This window comes from Lactuca sativa, chromosome 1 (assembly GCF_002870075.4).
Source record: "Lactuca sativa cultivar Salinas chromosome 1, Lsat_Salinas_v11, whole genome shotgun sequence".
Classification (NCBI taxonomy): Eukaryota; Viridiplantae; Streptophyta; class Magnoliopsida; order Asterales; family Asteraceae; genus Lactuca; species Lactuca sativa.
The window spans coordinates 73031313-73052916 of NC_056623.2; the positions used below are offsets into that span (position 1 = coordinate 73031313).

The 21604-nt window shown below is 32.5% G+C and overlaps 1 protein-coding gene across 1 annotated transcript; it reads left to right on the forward strand.

The window, feature by feature from the left end:
* Positions 1 to 16666: 16666 nt before the first annotated feature.
* Positions 16667 to 17505, forward strand: LOC111916674 (pterocarpan synthase 1-like). Its single transcript, XM_052771111.1, has one exon. The coding sequence runs from the start codon at positions 16819 to 16821 to the stop codon at positions 17389 to 17391; it is 573 nt and encodes a 190-aa protein (XP_052627071.1). The 5' UTR covers positions 16667 to 16818; the 3' UTR covers positions 17392 to 17505.
* The last annotated feature ends 4099 nt before the right edge of the window (positions 17506 to 21604 follow it).

Sequence of the window (21604 nt, forward strand, 5' to 3'; positions counted from 1 at the left end):
CCCTCACCTCATCAACTTCCACCCTCTTGATACGTTTTTGCAACCCTAATCCATCTTGTGAATCATTTCTAATCTTGTGTGTGTATGTGTGCTTTTGAAGAAGAACAAAGGAAGAGTAGATCACCTTGAAGGAGTGAAGCTCTCTAGATCCAGGATCACACCTCCTTTTGGCACCATTTTGAGGGATCAAGTTCTAAACTTGGTGTAGTATCTTGTAAATCTTGTTTTACGGTTAGTTTTAGGTTCTTTTTATCCCAAATGTTGTGTTTAATGAATAAAGTATGTTCTTAACTCATTAATCTATCTTTTTAGACCTTTGGAAGGGTCTTGAGTCACGAAAATGGGTTCCAAATGGTTATTTTTGCTCCATGCATCATTTCTAAGCTCTTAATGGATTAAGACCTTGAGTTAAGCACTTATTTGGCATGCTAAGTCATAAAGTCAGAGGCTTTTTGACTCCTAAGAGCATTTTAGTCATGGATCTGCAAAATGGACATAAGAGATTTAGCCATTAAGCTCTTATTGGATTTTTTGACTCTAGGAATATGCCCCACATACTTAGAGTACGCCCTACCTATGAAGTTAACCACTCGATGGTGGTCAACATGTGAGGATGCGAGTATACCTAGCGTACCTTCAGAGTATACCACACATACTCACTCTGAGTCGATTCGGATGAGTTGACTAGGTTGGGTTGACTCAGATGGGTTCACTCACTTGACTTACTTCCAGTTTGAATTTGACTTTGACCAAGTTTGACCATGTTTGACCTCAAGGGTATTTTGGGATTTTGATTGAGATTAGTCATTTTGTTGGAATAGGAGGCGAGTACAACTGAGATTCGGAGTCGAGACCTCATCAACTTTTGTTCAGCTTACGAGGTGAGTTTTCCTCATTATACTAGCGGGTCGAATGCACCAAAGCCGACCCCCTTGGTTTGATATACTGATATTTACTAAGATTCTGAGTAATGAATAAATATGCGTGTTTATGCAAGTTATTGTTATGCTAGTCTGGTAGATCTATAGGACTACCTGTGATTTTGTCTGCATGAGTATCTGTATATGTTTATTATCTATTATATGTCGACATATGGGGTTGGGTTGAGGTTGTACTGTTCCGTGTTGTAGCCAACAAACCCTAGAGTATTCTAGATATGAGCTGAGGGCCGGTTAGGGCATGCCAGACTCATACTGAGGACTCAAGAGCATTCCGGATAAGAGTTGAGGACCAGGCAGTATACTAGACGCGTACTAAGGGCTTGATGGTATTTCATTCCATTGACTGATCTAGACATGGAGTAAGATAGACATAAGTTGTGGGCCCTGAGGGCAAGCCAAACTTATGCTGTGGGTTCATGGGTAATCCAGTCTTTTACCTGTGGACCTAATACATGTTGTTATTGTATATGTTATTTGGTTATTTTGTTGGTACTTTAGGGGAACTCACTAAGCGTTGGCTTACAATTTTGGGTTAGGTTTCAAGTACTTCGGATCACCGTAAGAAGGCGAAGGCATAACCGTACACATCCTCTTGTTGCATTACCTATGATTTTGGGTGATTCTGATGTTTGAAAAAAATGTTTTAAAAATAATGATTGTATACAATTTATGACTTTGGGTTGTTTTAAATGTTTAAAATTCTTGTGATTTTTATGAGTGTTATAGATATGATCATCCCGAGTCCTTCCCCTTTGATCTGGAAGTACCTAAAACATAAACTGAAAACCGTAAACATGAAGCTTAGAGAGTTCCGCAAAATATCGCATATAATATATATCTTCCAGCTCGAGGTTGTGTCAGGTCTATTTCACCCCCGAGTCTATTTCAACTCATACGTCGGCCCAAGCCGTACCTAGTCTATTTCAACCCCCACCTTCGAGTCTATTTCAACTCAAATGTCGACACAACGTTGTACCGCGTCTATTTCACCCTATACACATATAGCAAACAGGAACACAAACATATTATACATACATCAGGAGTCACAACGACTACAATCACTTAACATATCCTATTGTCCTACAGTATTGTGAGAAAACTCACCTCAGACTGTTGACAGTAAAACAAATGATCGGGCTGCTGAACCAGAAAAATCCCCAATAAATCACAAGTAAAGAAATCCTAATTAGAAATCAGGTCAATAATTCAACCCGTGAGCCCAAACCCAAAATCCTGACCATAAGGGGAAACACTTACTTGTTTCTTTCCTTATTGGGTATCAAGGCCCAAATGCTACTAGCCACAAAGCCCAAAAGATAATCTATGTCCAAAATTGGCCCAAGCCCAAAGGCCCATCATAGAAAAGCTTACAGCCCAATAAGGGCCCAAAGTCCCTAAGTCCCACACATGGCCCAAAATAAAGCCCAAAGTCCACTCTATAGATTACACTCAACGTAGCAACTAGTACACCCTGTGTACTCACAACCTTCGCCTAGTCGGGACCTCAGACGCATACACATAGTGTACCCCAAGGGATGCCCGATATACATTTCAGTTGGCCAAGACCTCATTCTAAGGTCTTAATAAGTTTAGACCCAACGTCCAATTTTAGATCTAGGCTTATTAAAGTACATCAAGCCATAAAGTTGCCAACTTTATGATTTTACATGTCTTAATGCGGAAAATATTGGATTAAACCACATTATCTTCATGAAACCACATTCAATCCATGCATGATTGAACTTAATCCATCAAGACTCCATTTTTATGCTCAAAGGACGTTACAATCACTAGGATCTAACATTATAACCTTCTGAAGTAGCTCGTACTCTCAAGAAATACCTTAAGGACCATTCTATGATGAAATAAGCCATAAATTAACTAAAAACTAACACATTGAGTGATCAAGGAAGAAGCTTTTTACCTCCAATAAGATAGAAATGATGATAAACATTTTGATTTACAAGCTCTTTCTGGTCCAATGCTTCTTTAGAACTCTTGTTCTTCTCTAAGCACCACACACACCCAAAACACACACACACATACAAGCTCAAATTTTAGGGAAAAAGGGATTAGGGTTTTGTGATATGACTCAAGAGGAAAAGGAGGTTGATAAGGTGATGAACTTAAAGGACTTAATGAGCTTAAATAGGGTGCAAAACCTAAAAGTTAGGGTTTGCCTCTGGCTTGAGTATGTCCTATGTATGCATGGGTACGCCTAGCATACATAGAGGTCATACCGAAACGTGCATGCAAAGGGAGTACACCGTGTGTACCTCGTGTACGCCCAGCGTAGTCTTGGCTAATCCTTTATTAATTGAAATAATGATTAAGGTTCATACCTGGCAACTCGGGCATTACAATTCTCCCCACTTTAATAAGGCTCCGTCCTCGAAGATCTCTAAAACTATCAAGGTCCAAATGCTACTAGCCATAAAGCCCAAAAGATAATCTATGTCCAAAATGGACCCAAGCCCAAAGGCTCATCACAAAAAATCTTATGGCCCAACAAGGGCCTAAAGTCTCTATGTCCCACACATTTCCAGACATAAATCCCAAAGTTCACTCTGTAAAGTACACTCAGTGTACTAATCAGTACACTCGGTGTACTCACGACCTTCGCCTAGTTGGGACCTCAAATGCGTATGCGCTTCGTACCCCAAGGTACACCCAATGTACGTTGCAGTTGGAAAAAACCTCATTCTAAGGTCTTAAGTTTAGACGTAACGTCCAATTTTAGATCCAGGCTTATTAAAGTGCATTAAGCCATAAAGTTGCATACGTTTTGCTTTTGCATGTCTTAATTAGACAAATCTTGGATTAAACCACATTAACTTCATGAAACCACCTTCAATCTTTGCATGATTGAACTTAATCTATGAAGACTCCAATTTTATGCTCAAGGGACGTTAGAAACACAAGTATCTAACATTATAACCTTCTGAAGTAGCTCATACTCTAAAGAAATACCTTAGTGACCATTTTATGATGAAATAAACCCTAAACTAAAAACTAACACATGGAGTCATCAAGATAGAAGCTTTTTACATCTAATAAGCTAGAAATGATGAAAAACCTCTAGATTTACAAGATTTTTCTAATCCAATGCTTCTTCACAACTATTCTTCCTCCTCTTCTTCTTCTTCTTCTTCTTCTTCTCTAAGCACTACACACACCCAAAACACACACAAGCTCAAACATTAGGAAAAATGGATTAGGGTTTCGAGATAGGACTCAAGAGGAAAATGAGGTTGATAAGGTGATGAACTTGAAGGACTTAATAAGCTTAAATAGGGTGCATACCCTAAAAATTAGGGTCTGCCTTTAGCTTGAGTACGCCCTGCATATGCATGGATACACCCAACATACATAGGGGTCATCCCAAAACGTGCATGCAAAGGGAGTACATCATCCGTACCTTGTGTACGCCCAACGTACTCTCGGCTAGTCCTTGATAAATTAAAATAATGGTTAAGGTTCATACCTGGCGACTCAGGCATTACATGTGTCTTAAGAATCATATGTCACTTGTAAACAATCTGAAAAGCTTTGATAGCATATGTGTGGAATAACAAAGAAAGGACACAAAATCTCTCTCACAAATACAAAGACATACTATTAAACGTGGTTCGGTTAATGACATACGTTCACATGACAAGAAAGAGTATTCATATTCACAAGCTCTATAGATTACCACATGGATCCTTATATATATATATATATATATATATATATATATATATATATATATATATATATATATATATATATATATATATATATATATAGACTGAGGATCATATCTAAAACCATAGTAGGCGATGCCCATCTATTTTTAGGTCTGAACGATGTAAACCAATCAAGTAACACTATGTAGTCGCTTCCATAGACTTCCACCTTGACGAATTTGCATGGGCAAGTTAGGTTTTCTATGTATCTGAACACACGAGCATTTGTAATGGAAACGAAATAATAATCCTTTGTGTTCATGAAACGAAATAATAACCTTCTAAAGTAGCTCATACTCTCATGAAATACCTTAATGGCCATTTTATGATGAAATAAGCCCTAAACTAATAACTAACATATGGAGTCATCAAGGTAGAAGATTGTTACCTCCAATAAGATAGAAATTATGAGAAACCTCTAGATCTACAAGCTTTTTCTGATCCAATGCTTCTTCACAACTCTTCTTCTTCTTCTCTAAGCAGCACACACACCCAAAACACACACACAAGATTAAACTTTAGGGAAAATGGATTCGGGTTTCAAGAGGCAAAGGAGGTTGATAAGGTGATGAACTTGAAGGACTTAATAAGCTTAAACAGGTCATTAGGACAACCCAAAAGGTACCATGTTATTATGGGAAATATTACCTATAGTTAATGACCTTGAACACTCTTTCCAACATGCCACCTTCCATGCATATAGGAGTACCGAACCTTGCATCTATAGGGGTGCACTTAGCTACCAAGGGGGAATCATGCTCTAAGGGGCACATCTTGCTATAAGAGTGTACATCTTGCTCAAATGTGTCTTTCATGTATTCAATGATTAAGTAACATTTAATAATTTCTACCTAGGTTTGAATATACTCTAAGCCACTAAAACCAAGAACTTCCTCTCTTTCTCTCTCTTCCTAATTTTCCCCGTAGGGACTTAACTCTTGCCAACATCAACTAAGTCAAAACAATGCTTAAACTTTTCCATGGGCAACGATCTTGTGTGCATGTATGTTGGATTCCCCTTGTTATCTATCTTTAATATAGAGAATTTGTCTTGTTCTAGAATGTCACGAATGAAATTCAACATGACATCAATATGTTTCGTATTTAATTGGTAAACACGATTCTTTGAAAGATATAAAACACTCTGATTGTCTCAGTTAGGGATGAGGAGCAGAATTGGGTACCCACTTTCGGAACTAGAATCACCTTAAGTGGTTCCGGTTCCTTGTGTAATATTCACTTTGAATTTGAACTATCCATGTTTAAAATGAATTTGTAGATAGTATACATAATGTACTATTATGTTCAATTTAAATTCAAACTCATAAAAATAGTTGTTTAGCTATGGACGCCAATTCTTTGAATTCAAACTCATAGATATAGTTTTAAAAGTTTTAAAAATCCAACAAATTTACCAAACCAAGTACCCAGTATTGGAACCGCTACTCGCCGTTTTCGGTTTCGGTTCCAACATTTTAGGATCCGCTGGTTTCGGTTGTAGATAATTAGGGTGGGTACCCGCCTACTCTCGTCCTTAGCCAGATTATAAGACATGCTTCTCCACCTTTAACCAAGACTTTCAACTAAACCATGAAACCGTATACACTCCTTTAAACCTTTAGTGAAGATATAACATCTAAGAGAACTTCTTTTCAACAGATCACCACTATGGTCGGAGCACATCTAACCAAGTTATTATGTCGTGCATTAGCACCATACACCTAGAAAATATCAAACATGCCCTTCAAGTATCACAATATCCAATTTTATGCTTCCTAATGAGTTTTCTCTAAATTGCTCATAGACCTGCTTACTACACTAACTGCATGAGCTAAATCAGAATTGGTACAGACTATTATATACATGAGATTTCCAGCAACACTTGAATATGAAACCATCCTCATGAAATTATTTGCATCATCAGTAGTTGCCAAACGAGTTTCAATTGCTTTGGACTGATCACAATAAAATAACTACAAGACTTTCTCAGTGTAGTTTTGTTAAGAAATGTATAACTATCCTACTCTTCTATCCCTTCGAATCTTCATCTCCAATATCCTTTTTGGAGCTCCCAAATCCTCCATCTTAAACATATTCTTCATAAGCATCTTCAATTCGTAAATCCCAAGCATATCCATGGCTACAACGAGCATGTATAATAACATATATACAGAGGAAGTAATCGCCAGTGCATATGCTACAAAACCAATGTCACACTAACAAACATATCTAACATATATTGCAGTCTTTTGAATGTTCCTCTTCTGATATGAACTATTAAACCGTTGTCGCGCACGATTTAAGCAAATAATATTTTCACTGCTTGGTTGCACTAAAGGGTAGCACAGGGAAGCAGGGTCGAATCCTCAGGGGCACAACCTAATGGTCAATTCCTCTTTGCATAAGTCACATACTAGTCAAAACAACAAATATTAAAAGGGTTTTTTGATTTTAAAACTAAAACTAAAAATTATAACGAAGTTAACTAAATGAAATCATTAATAAAAACGAATTCAGTTCTGCTGAGACTTTCCTAATCATGCAATCAGCTCAAAAACGGTTATTCAAAACGCGTTCTATCTATAATATGGAACTAAGAAAAACTAACACGCTCTAATATAATATCTTTTACCTAATTAAATTAACCAAACCAAGCTCTTCAGTTAATCCTAACTTTTTATTGTCTAATTAAACAAGCTCTTAGCTAAGATCAGAAAAGTTGCATTAAGATCTGTTCAAAATCGCAACAATACTCAATAATTCTCGCAAGCTCATAAGTGTAAATGTATAAAATTCCAGTTTATATCAGATTTAAATCCGAACGCGGAACCAATCTGACACTTGTTACTTATTACCAGTTGACAAAAACAATTACATATTCTATTAAATGATTAACTAGTCTGAGTAAACCCTAGCTTGATGATCAAACTAACAATAAATAAAAATCAAACATTCTTCAAGCTTAAAGCTGACACAACTAGATAGAAGCACATAATGAAAACCAAATCTGATAACTGATCACATGAAAAGTCTTAGTAAATTGCAGAACCGGAAACTAGGGTTTAGCCAAACATGCTAAAAACGAATTAAAACAAATCAAAAAGATAAACTAAATGATTAATCTTGCTAACTAAATGTAGGAGATGATCCCCAGCTTTCATATCTTCAGAAATCGATGAATCGGAGAGAAATTGCCTCATAAAACGTCTTTTTCATCATGTAGAGCTTCAGGAATTGGCCAACCTTCAATCTGATCAGAGAGGCGTCATATATATATATATATATATATATATATATATATATATATATATATATATATATATATATATATATATATATATATATATGAGCCAGACTCTTCGGTAGCAAGAAACCCAAAAATTCAATCGAATTTTTGAGAAGCATGATCAAATTTTTTAGTTTTTGATCGATTTTTAGTTTTTATTTTTGGGACTTTCTAAAACTGCAAATTGAAAATTCGATTGAAATTTTGGGCAAAAGTCAATCGAATTTATGTGTTTTTCTACTTTTTCACAAACACAAAAGTCATCCAAATTTTTGTCTAGTTTCCGGAACATTTTGAATCTGGTTAATCGAGGTTACAAGTCATGAGATATGGTCAAAATACTGACAAGGGTTCAAGCTGCCAGCAACATCCTTTAAGCTTTAGAATATAGCAATCTATCTTCATTAGATCAATTCAATTGAATTTTTTTCGACCAAAACAACTTCCAAGCATTGTTCAAAATCCTTCATAATTTCCAAGCTCCAATTAACTCCAATGTTCCATTAAACACATCCAAAGTTGCTCCCAAAGTTCTGCTCCAGTCGAATTATCAGAAAATGACATAAAAACGCTAGCAGTACAGGGATTCTAATGAATGAAATGAGAGGAACATTATTTAAGCTAATGCACATGAAATAACATAAATTATGATGGAAATGCTATTAAAAATTGACTTAAATGATGCATAAAAAGGCATCTGTCAGATCTTCCCAAGCTTGAACATTACTTGCCCTACAATAAAAAGATTAAACATCGTAAACAAATAGAAAGATGTAGATGACCTAAAAAGAAATTAGAATAAAAAATAAAATAAACAAAAGGAAACTAAAAACACTTCCCTCTTTTTTTTCACATGACCAGACTTAATTCCAAGGGAAGCTCTAATGGAATCACTACCACCTTTCATATTTCATAGATTCCCAAAGTCAGAAAGAAGCTTGATCGTGTGAACCAATAAACTATTTCAAATTTTATTTACATTTTATTTCTTAGTTAGCCTTGCAAGAGAAAATAACATATATCAGAATTTCATGTCCTCAAGATTAGATAATTAAGAGCCAGACTCAACGGATCCTTAACAACCCGTCACGTCAAATCAACTTTCGCTGAAGCAATGGACCCACTTATATCTGAGAGCAACAAATATCATATCACACACTTCTTCATTCGTGTCAGATTTGACTTTGAGATTGCTTCTGATTTGATTGAACATGAGTTTTTTGTATTCTCTCCTTCAACTTTGAGTTCTTCAATCATCTTTTTGAGTTTCTTGATATTTCTTCGATTAAGTGCTTAAACATTAACTTGGGTATCAGATATACAATTGTACTCTTCTTTTCTTTTTGACTGTGTGGATCTGATATAAGGTTCTCTGTTACCGCGAAGCTAACGCGTGTCAACAAATAGGTCCTTGTTTTGTGGATCCAGACTTGTCGATCAAGGTTTGTTTAAATATTCCAAAGCAAGTAATTCTGAACTGTTATTACCACCCATGCAGTGTTTCGATACGCCATTTTTTTAACAGCCGACGTCTCAGATCATGTTGTTTTGTGAGTCCTAGTTATGAGAACTATTGCTAAACTTACCATTGTCGATCTGATCGCTTCAAATTTTCATTTTCCATTTATATAGAGCTATCGAATGTACGGATTTCAAAAAGTCTTGTGGGTCCTTGAGCCCATGGGTCCCCTATCCCGTGACAGAGATATTTGCTAAAAAGTCATGGGTGGGGGCGGGGGCGGGGGCGGGGGCAAGCTTAACCCCGTTTTAATCTCAAGGGTGGGGAAAGTGGTAGGCAATCCCATCCTAAGCCCCTCTGGGACCCTGTTTATATATATATATATATATATATATATATATATATATATATATATATATATATATATATATATAATAAATAATTGGGTTGGGTTCGGGTTGGCGGGTCACGGGTTGGCAGGTTGGCGGGTCAGAATACATTGACCCAACCCAGCCCATATAATATATGGGTTGGTGGATTGGCGGGTTGAAAAAATCAACCCAACCCAACCCAGATAACCTGTATATGTATATGGGTTCGTGGGTCGAACCCAACCCGTATAACCCGTTTAATAAGCAACACATTTTAAAATGAAATTCAAAAATACAAATAAAATAAAATCATATAGTCTTAAATATTCAACATAAAGTCATAAACAGGAGTGACGACGACGAGTGGTGTGCGACAACCAGATGACGAGAAGAAGAGTGGTGTGCGTACGACACTGCGACAGTCGATGACTCGATGCCTTAATCGACGGAGACACAAGAGACACGGAGTCGTGAGTTTGGATACTGAAGACTGAATTTCTTTTTGATTAGCGGCTTCCTAGGGGCTAGGGCACGGTAAGTCGACTCGAATATGTTTTGCAGTTTTGGAATTCGGAAAATGATTAAACGATAATCAAATATTCAAAACTGATAAACAATTAAATATATTTTTTAAGCAATATATATATATATATATATATATATATATATATATATATATATATATATATATATATATATATATATATATATATATATAAAATCGGGTTTGCGGGTTGACCCGCAAACCTAAACAGGTAACCCAACCCAACCCATGAAATAAACGGGTTGGCGGGTAAAAAATCTCAACCCAAACCCGTTTATTTTCGTGTTGGGTCAATTTCGGGTTACAGGTTGGATCGATGATTGCCACCCCTAGATTTGAGCTTTCAAAATTCAACAAAAAAAATATATATATATTTTTAAGTTGATATCACAACGTATTTAAGATGTTATAACCTTTTTCTTTTTAACATGTAAAATTATGTTATAAATAATTATTTTTAACCTAAAAATAATATATTCTTTAAGCCTAAAATACAGTTTCGTTTAGCTCAACAAAAAGATAACCCAAAACCAATCGGGCGTGTGGAAACGGGGGCAGGACGAGGATAGGAACTCAGGGGCAGGGGCAGGGTGGGGAGGCTAAAATTTCGAGGGCAGGGGAATGAGGAAATTTCAGGGGTGGTCGCGGGAAATGCAACTCTTGTCCTGTTTGCCTCTATTAACATCCATAATCAAATGCAATAATTTCATCATATCATGTAACTTCTTTTAATAATATTCTTTTGCAGATGTTTTTTTAATTTTTTATGTAGAAAATAAACACAAAAAATAACTATAAATATATATATTTCTTTTAATGATCGAACCATGGGAACGAATCTACAGGGCAAAACAATAAACATAAAATATTTTTGTGTTTTTCGAATTTTATATGCATAAAATAAAGTGATCATATTTTTAGTTGTGTAGACTTTGTCGGTGGACAAGAAGAAAAAGAAGAATCTCGTTCAAAGTGATCATGTTTTTAGTTGTGTAGACTTTTGCTTTTTTGCACTATTTTGTCTTTGTCTGTTGAAAACATAAAAGTCCATATAAGTTATAGAAGTTTTATACAGGTGTGTCATACTTTTTTATTTATTTATTAAGAATCAAAATAATTGTACTCATGGTTTTAGTAGTATTATAATTGATTATGTTATTTCAACTGATTTTCTGATTTTTATTTATATCCATGATTTGTCTTATTGAAAGATTTAGTAATTATATCTATTTGTGTTGTGGGTATTTTGTCGTTAATTATATATTATTTTCAAATGATTCTCTCTCTCTCTCTCTCTCTCTCTCTCTCTCTCTCTATATATATATATATATATATATATATATATATATATATATATATATATATATATATATAGAGAGAGAGAGAGAGAGAGAGAGAGAAAGAGAGTTAGGTTCAAATGTTTTCAACAAATATTGTGTGCCTAAATGCACTAATGAGAATTCAAGAAATTATAAATAATTTAATAAATCAATAAATGGTATTTTGGACATTTTGTACTTTTAATTAAGGAAATCATTTAATTGAAATCCTACAATTATGGAAATAAAGTAAATATATTTGACTTAATCCTTCACCTTCGTTTCCTGCCTGGAACATCACCACTACAGAGAAGAAATTCAGCGACTTTCCATCGCCGATTGCAGCCCTTCCTTGCGATCGATTAAGAGTCATCGGCCATTTTCTTAATGTTTGTGTGTTTCTTTCTTCTCCGATCAACTGAGGATCGAAGTCTTTCCCTCCCTGTATGATTGTTGTCGGATAGAAGGAGCAGCCGTCGCTGCCACTTGACGGCAACACTGTTGCCTCCGTTCCATTCCTTTCCACGATTGGTGGCTGACGGAGACGGAGATAGTGAACCAAAGGAAGCCTGCCGGAGATTGGATCTCCCTTCCTTGCGATCTGTTCAACCACCGGTGAACCCATTGGAGCTGCATTCAGGGGCTTTTTCATGAAAGTTGTTCTGACACTATATGTAAGTGTTTGATTTTTCTTAATTTTATTTACCCATTTGATACTATATTCTTGATTTTTTGAGATCCATCATATAAAGATGGTGAAGTCTTCGGTCAATGATTCACTTGCTCAAACTGAATTTTACCAGTACATCAAAAAATCAGATGGTGAAGTCATCCGACTTCAGGCACATAGAATTTTAGAATAGTTTCAGATAACCTATAAACAAGTACTTTATCATGTTTGTATTCTATATTGTAGAATTTGATATTTGAAAAAGACATTGCTGAAAATTTTATTTCTTATCTTCCTCATGAATATCAAGCACCAAAGGAATAATCTTCAATTAGTAGCAGTAGCAAAATCGTCTTAGTATCTAATATGATGAGGGTAATTCTGCCAGAATGGAATCACGAATTCCAATTTTGTTAGGATGAAATCTAATATGTTGGTTTGATAAAATGTTCACTTCAAATTATTCTACTTATTCTAATGTATGTTGTATAAAATCATGCTCATGTTTATCTCCTTTTTGCAACTCCTTGTATAAAATCATTCTCATGCAATACAATTCTGACAGAATGTCAATCGCACAAAATGTCAATCTCATAGAATGCTAGCATATTTTGAAGTGTCTTAGAGGTCAAACATACACAAAATGTCAATCTCACAACAAGTATATTTGTTTAACTAGTAATGAATTTGCGATACTTTATGGTTGACTTTATAGTCTCTACTACATTCTGTCAGAATTTATAGTTTTTATTTTTCTACTATATTCTGTTAAACTTTATAGTCTTTAATACATTCTGTCAGAATTTATAGTTTTTATTCTATTAGAATGCATTGAATTGTTTAATTTTTGAAATTTGATTATGATTTCTTTGTGGATTTAGGTTTTGAAGAGGCTAACATTGATGTGGAGAAGGAAGAAAACATGTAGAACGAGAGTATATTATACCAGAATGTGTTATGCTACAATGTATAAAGTGTTGCTTAAAAATCATTTCCTTCAGAATGTTGTTATTATTCAATGAATCACAATCATACAATGTAATTATTTGTTATATTATTAGCTCAAGAATTGATTTTGTGTATTCTTTCAGAATGCATTTACTAGTTTATGGTTGGCATTCTGTCATTCTGACAGAATAAAATCAAAAAATATATTTACTAGTTTATGGTTGGCATTCTATCATTCTGACAGAATAAAATCGGATTTTTAAATTTGAATTAATTTAAAATATTCATATTTTTAAAAAATAAAGGAATTAACTATCCCTAAAAATCCAAAAATTTTCTTTTTTAATATAGGTTAATTGACTAAAATGCCTTTATATTGAAATTTGTGTGATTATATGGTACATGCTATCCTATTCTACTATCAAAAACCCTCAAATCATGACCTTTGATTATATTCTATCCGATGGTCCAAATCTGTGCATTCTGACACACAATAGTTAGTAAAAACAAAATAACCTAACCATATATATATATATATATATATATATATATATATATATATATATATATATATATATATATATATATATAGGTTCAATGAAAAATGAATAATTAGGGCAACACATGCTGAAACTAATGATCAAGTGTCATGTGTCTATTTCTTTAATCATAAACAATATATTATGAAAGTTATTTATGTAGTTTCTCCAAAATGATGTGTTGTCATATTTTCAAATGATTTTCTATATATATATATATATATATATATATATATATATATATATATATATATATATATATATATATATATATATATATATATATATATTCATGATTTGTGTTATTGGATGACTTGGTAAAAATTATATCTAATTGAGTTGTGTTACTAAAGTTATTTTTATTTGAAGTTACCTTTTTTAATGGTAATTTTTCTTATTCAGTTAAAAAATATTTTTATTTAAAGTACCATCGTTTGGTAAATAACTATAAAACTTAAAACACTTTGGGAAATGTTTTTATCCAACTACTATCTCTTTGTAGTAATAATAATAATAATAATACTCTGCCCGAAACACCCCATAAAATCCAATCTAATGAAGGTTAGATATGCATCAAAAGACGTCAGGCCGGTGAGTCAAGGACCACTTGTCTTTTTGTGCACAAAACTCTTTTGTTGACTTTTGTCACTAGTCACTACACCGTTTCACTAGACTTTAAAGTGTAATGTTGCACTATGATTGTTTATGAACATCCTTAATTTGCAATGAAAATTTTAATTAAGTGCTTAAGAAATAGGGATAATGACTTAGGAGGGTAATAACGTTTTCTGTTTGTCCATTTTAGGTCTCTAACGTATTTTTTGTGCGTATTACACCATTAAGGTTATTATAACCGTTTACAAATAGTCCTTTTAACAGGAATAAGTCAGTTATTTATAAACGATTATAACAACCTTAATGGTGTAGTATACACAAAAAATACGTAGGGGACCTAATATGGACAAACGGGAAACGTTATTACCCTCCTAAGTCATTATCCCATGAAACTATAAACCCATATAGTAAATTTTTATTTTTTAAATAAGAAACTTGTAGGTTTTGTGGTTGGTAGTTTGGATGTTTTTAACATCGGTCTTCTTTATAAATGGAAGTGGCGGTTTCTTAATGACAAGGGAGCTCTTCGGATTAAAATTGTCAAATTTTGTCATGGGGAAGGTGGTGGTTTTTCGGAAGATTCGAGAATAGGAATTGGAGGGGGTGTTTGGCAAAAGATTATAGGATCCATTAATCACCTCCATGAGAATGGTTGTATTCCTTCTAATTACGTGTATAGAGTGGTGGCCTCCCGAACCACTCCCTAAGAGGAATATTCAAGCACCAAACATCCTTCTACAAGATAATCAAATTGGTTCGATTCAGCCCTTCCTCTAATCCCCCGACGCCAATGAAAATTAATCCCCCTGGATCCCATTATTCACTTACTCGAGCATCTTGATTAAAGGCCAAAGCAAAGAGTCTTCCGAACCGCTCCCTAAAAGGAATATTCAAGCACCAAACATCCTTCTAGAACCTCGTTTGAGTCTCATGCCCCACCACACTATACATGTAATTAGAAGGAATACAACCATTTTCATGGAGGTGATTAATGGATCTTACAATCTTTTGCCAAACACCCCTCCAATTCCTATTCTCGAATCGTCCAAAAAACCACCACCTTCCCCCATGACAAAATTTGACAATTTTAACACGAAGAGCTCCATTGTCATTAAGAAACCGCCACTTCCATTTATAAAGAAGACCGATGTTAAAACATCCAAACTACCAACCCCAAGACCTACAAGTTTCTTATTTAAAAAGTAAAAATTTACTATAAGAGTTTATAGTTTCATGGGATGATGACCTAGGAGGGTAATAACGTTTCCCGTTTGTCCATATTATGTTCCCAACGTATGTTTTGTGTATATTACACCATTAAGGTTGCTATAACCGTTTATAAATAATCCTTTTACCGGCTTCTTCCTGTTAAAATGACTATTTGTAAACGGTTATAATAACCTTAATGGTGTAATACGCACAAAAAATACGTTAGGGACCTAAAATGGACAAACATGAAACGTTATTACCCTCCTAAGTCATTATCCCTAAGAAATAATACATCAAAGCTAAACTTCTTTGACTATAACAAGAAAACCTATAAATTGGAAACTACAACACAAGAAAAATTGTACTGATAGTAATTTTATATATGTTATATTGTCATATATTTTAATTCCTTTAAGTTAAAACTCACAACCCAACGATTAAATTAGATTAAGTTGGTTCAACGCTCAAAATTGATACATTCACAAAGGATAAAGGATGGGATATATATATATATATATATATATATATATATATATATATATATATATATATATATATATATATATATATATATATATATATATATATATATATATATATATATGGTTAGGTTATTTTGTTTTCACTATCTATTGTGTGCATGTATAATTGATTCTGGACCAATCATTTTATTTATTTTAAGAAAGTAATTAATACATATTACATGTTGAAGATATAATGGATATTAATTACATTTTCAGCATATATATATATATATATATATATATATATATATATATATATATATATATATATATATATATATATATATATATATATATATATATAAAAGATGTAAATCTAGGGAAAAAAAATCAACCCATGTCCACATGTCATGTTTTTATAGAAGGATAAATTAACTCGTGAATCATGATAACGTTTTATATAAAAAAATTAATAATAATAATAAAAAGTTGAACTTGAAATATATTGATTACAGAGCTTACGTGATACCATTCAACAAAAAGCACACCTTACTAGTCTTTAAGCTAAATTTATTGCGTTCGCCCATACACAATAATGGACAGGATTCTTTCACACTTTGGCTTTTCTAAAAGTTTGTTCCTTGTTTTTGTTTCTTTCTTTTCTAAAACATATATACAGATAACTGAATTCCATATATCCATACAATCCTCCACCATCAATCAACATGGCCAAGAAACCTCTTAGTACACACTTTTTAATCGCAATTTTCCTCCTTCATATCCTCACACCAATTCAATCCCAACAATTTTCAAGAAAGTTGTCAAAAAACTCATTAGGTTTCAAGAAAGAGAAGTTAACTCATCTTCACTTCTACTTCCATGACATAGTCACCAGCCGCCACCCCACCGCCATCAAAGTGGCGGCTGCTCCTATCGCAAACACCACACGAAGCTTGTTCGGCCTCATGATGATGATGGATGACCCATTAACGTTGACACCAGAACCCCGGTCTAAGATCGTGGGAAGAGCTCAGGGGATGTATGCATCAGCAGACTTGAAGGAACTTGGATTTCTAATGGTCTTGAATTATTGTTTTACAGAAGGAAAGTATAATGGAAGCACTTTGAGTATATTGGGTCGGAATGCGGCTTTGACACCGGTGAGAGAGATGCCGGTGGTTGGTGGAAGTGGGCTTTTCCGATTCGCTAGAGGTTATGCTCAGGCCAAGACTCATAGTATTGATTTTACAACTGGAAATGCTGTTGTCGAGTATAATGTGTTTGTTCTTCATTATTAGGTTATGTGATTCTCCTTTTCTTGAATATCAACGTCCATCATTTTCATAGGCATATAATTTAAAGGAGTATTTATTATTCCATGTCTTGTTATCAATCACAACTTATATTATTTATGTTATTCTCGTATAATTTTAGAAGGAAATCGCTTAAATATTACAAATCATATAACCAAATAGTTACAAAAGTTAGCATATGCTATTAATATAACTCTTTTATCAAGATAAGTATATACAAGTTTACTAGTAATTAATATATAAAGGATTTTTCATCATCTGTGGTGTCATCGGATAATGGTTATCTTTCCAGTTTATTGGATTCTGGTGTTGGGACATACGATTTCTACATCCAAGAAAAGTAAATGGGGAATCTTTAGGTTTCTTTGTCTTTTAATATATGACCTTTTATTAAATATTTTTGAATCCGTAAGAGAGATGAACTTTCCTTTTTTATACAAATTGGCATGCCGTATATAAATACGATATCAAATGATCGAGCTTATGATTTCTATTGATTAACTAGATTATCACCCGCATTAAACGGCGGGAATATAAATTAGATACACATCACATTAATAGATGATATTGTTTTAGATGAAATTTTAATAAAAAATGTTAGTTAGATTCATTTTGAGTTTTTGAACCAAACTTATTAAATAAAAATATTTAATATTTATATTAGAGCAATTTGGTGTTTTAATACAGTAATTTTTAACATAAATGATCCACGTGATATATGTTTTATCACAACATGATACGACTTATTGATTAAAACATGTTGTGTAGTAGCTTTATGAATTGACTTTATTCGGTATACAAACCCCCATAGAGGCTCATATGACACTTTTCATAATGGTCATGTAAAACCAAAAGCAACAAAAGTTGTTATATGTACCAGCAACGTTAAATTCTGGAAATAAATTTGATAAACATTACAATTAAAGTGCATTGCCATAGCCATAAACATCAAACTCAAACATTGTAATTTGGTCAATTTCTAAAATATCTTCTCCTTATAAGAATAAAATATGATTTTTTAGGCTACACCTAATCAGATATACTTATCTTTCGATCAAAGAAATTATTACCAAAAAAAGCCTTGTTATAAACAAAAATATAATATTATTTTCATAATTTGCCAAAAGTTAACACTAATAAATAATAATGAACTTTCACAAATCTTACATTTTGGTCACTACATCTAACTAACAAATGAATTTCAGTTTAGAGGATTGATTTAAGAAGTACATCCATGATTTCTTGTAGCTGAATTTGGGGGAATGCTAAGACCTATTAAGATATGTGGGAATGGTCTATGAGACTATGGTTGGTTTCTGGAGAGCAATACAAATTCAAAATGTTAGCATGTATCTTTCCTCTAGTAGATTGATTAATTTTTTTATGACATCTCAACAGGAATATAGTAATAACAGATAATAAGAACAGAGTAAATGCATGAAATTAGAGAAGAAAAAGGAGTCAGAGTAAAGAAAAAACCGGGAAAAAAAGAAATGGAGAAGAAGACCATTGAAGAAGAGCATTATAAATCGTACGACTCAATCCAAAATCATAAGAATAAAAAATTCAATGTAATTCTCTCTCTATCTCTCTCTCTCTCTCTCTCTCTCTCTCTATATATATATATATATATATATATATATATATATATATATATATATATATATATATATATAGTATTTTTGAATAAGGAAATCATTATCTTTCAAAAAATTGGGATCCTAAGATATCAACTTGGAGATTTTCGGCTATTCATCTGGAAAAAAAGATATCGGTTATATTGATTCAAAAATTTCAAATTAATTAACTTGCTTATTTAATGAGTTTTAAAATTCAAACCGTTATCTCAAATTGATTCATTTTACATGAGATATACTGGGAACTAAATTATGAATAATATTGACTTTAATTTTTATTCACAAATATTTTGTTGATTTAATGGGATTAGATTAGATTTTGTGGGTTAATAACCAAATTATTGATATGCTTATTTAATGAGTTTTTTCAAAAAAAAAATAATAATAACTAAAGGAGTTTAAATTTTGAAGCTAAAAACTATAAATAAGGGAGTTAAATTAGAAACAATAAACAATATTAATTATAAAATCTAATATCCCGTATATAAATAGAATAATATGCTTCAATTGATAACATAATTGCTAAATTTAAAGATTCTATAATTAAATGTACTTGTGTTTGATTTTTATTTGGGAAAGATGATGTCAACAATTTGATCTAAGGATAGAAAACATATGATTGAAATACAATCAAGGGTCCTGATTGCTTCATTGGTGAATTAAGGGTTCTCTTCTATTAATATTTTGATATAAATGAAACTAATATGCTTAAAATAGATTGATTATTTTTTTTCATGACCTCTCAACATTAATATAGTAATAACATGTAATAAGAAGAGAGAGTAAATGCAAGAAATTGGAGAATAAGAAGGAGAACAAAGTAAAGAAAGAACCTAGAAAAAAGAATTGAAGAAGAAAATTGCTAAAGAAGAACATTGTAAATTGTATGACTCAATCCAAAATCGTAAGAATAACAACTTCAATGTAATCTTATATATATATATATATATATATATATATATATATATATATATATATATATATATATATATATATATATATATATATATATATATGGTGTTTTTGAATAATCAAATCATTATCTTCTAAAAAAATATGATCCTAAGATATCATCGTGGAGATTTCCGGTTATTAATCTAGAAAAAAAAAAGAAATCAGTTATATTGATAAAATTTACAAATTAATTGACTTGCTTATTTTATGAGTTTTAAAATTCAATTCATTATCTCAAATCGATTCATTTTATGTGAGATATTCTGCTAGATAAATTATGAATGATAGCGACTTTAATTTTAACTCTCAAATATTTTGCAGATTTAATTGGATTGGATTAGATTTTATAGGTTAATAACCAAATTAATGATTTGCTTATTTAAAAAGTTATTTTAAAAAAAAAAAACGGATTTAAATTTTGAAGCCAAAAGCTATAAATAAAGGAGTTAAATTAGAAACAATATTAATTATAAAAGTTGATATCTTCTGTTTAAATAGAATAATATGTTTCAATTGATAACATAATTAATGAATTTAAAGATTATATAATTAAATGTAATCGTGTTTGAATTCTATTTGGGAAAGATGATGTGATCAATTTGATCTAATGGTAGAAAACATATGATTCAAATATAATCAAGAGCCCTGATTGTTTCATTAGTGAATTAAGGGTTCTCTTTTAATAATATTTAAAGATGTGATGTTTTGATATTTATGTTTTTTTGTTACGTATGAATATCATACTAATTAAGCACATAATGTTTGATTTCAATTAAAAATAATATCAAATATTTTATGAGTTAATAACCAAAATGGCCAAAAATAGGAGCCATATACTACAAAATAATAGCATTTTCAATTTATGTATGGTGAAAATAGTCTCGCAAATTACCAAAATAGTTTTACTGAGAAAAGAGATTTTATGAATTATTCATGAAATCCATAAAAACCGTGAAGTTCATTTACATTAAATCTTATGAACTGCCCGTGAAATTTATGCATTTCTTAAACTTGTTATTATATCTTACATTTCTTAAACTTGTTATTATATCTTACGTGAAATTTATCCATTTCTTGAAATTGTTATTATATCATACATCTCTCCTTAACAAATGTTGGTGATTTTAGTGTTCTCAATATATTTTTTAGTTGTTATAATTAATATTAGGCTAAGCTCAATTTACTAACCGAGATAGGAGGTGCAAGGTGCATATTCGGATTGATAAATGTGAACTCGGAAATACGGGAGTCCAGATGCAGGGTTCCAAGGGTTTGAGTTCCTAGCATGTTTGCGGCTCCCTTAGCGGGGTCCAATGGACAGAACCCTTGGCGGTGATGATGTCATGATAAAAAGGTCTAGCCATGCAAATTCCCTCCAAAACTACTAGTGATTCATAAGGTAGTTATGTCTTATAACTAACCCTTTTAGGTGCCAAAATGTATGTAATCATTCTTTTGATTCTACCTATCTCTACAAGAACACAAAACAATAAGGTATTTGTTTGTGTTTTAGATTTAGAAGTGACCTACCTGACTTCTAAATTATAATTCTTTGGATTATCCTTAGATTTTGTGATACCCATGATATAGGGTCACAATTACAGATT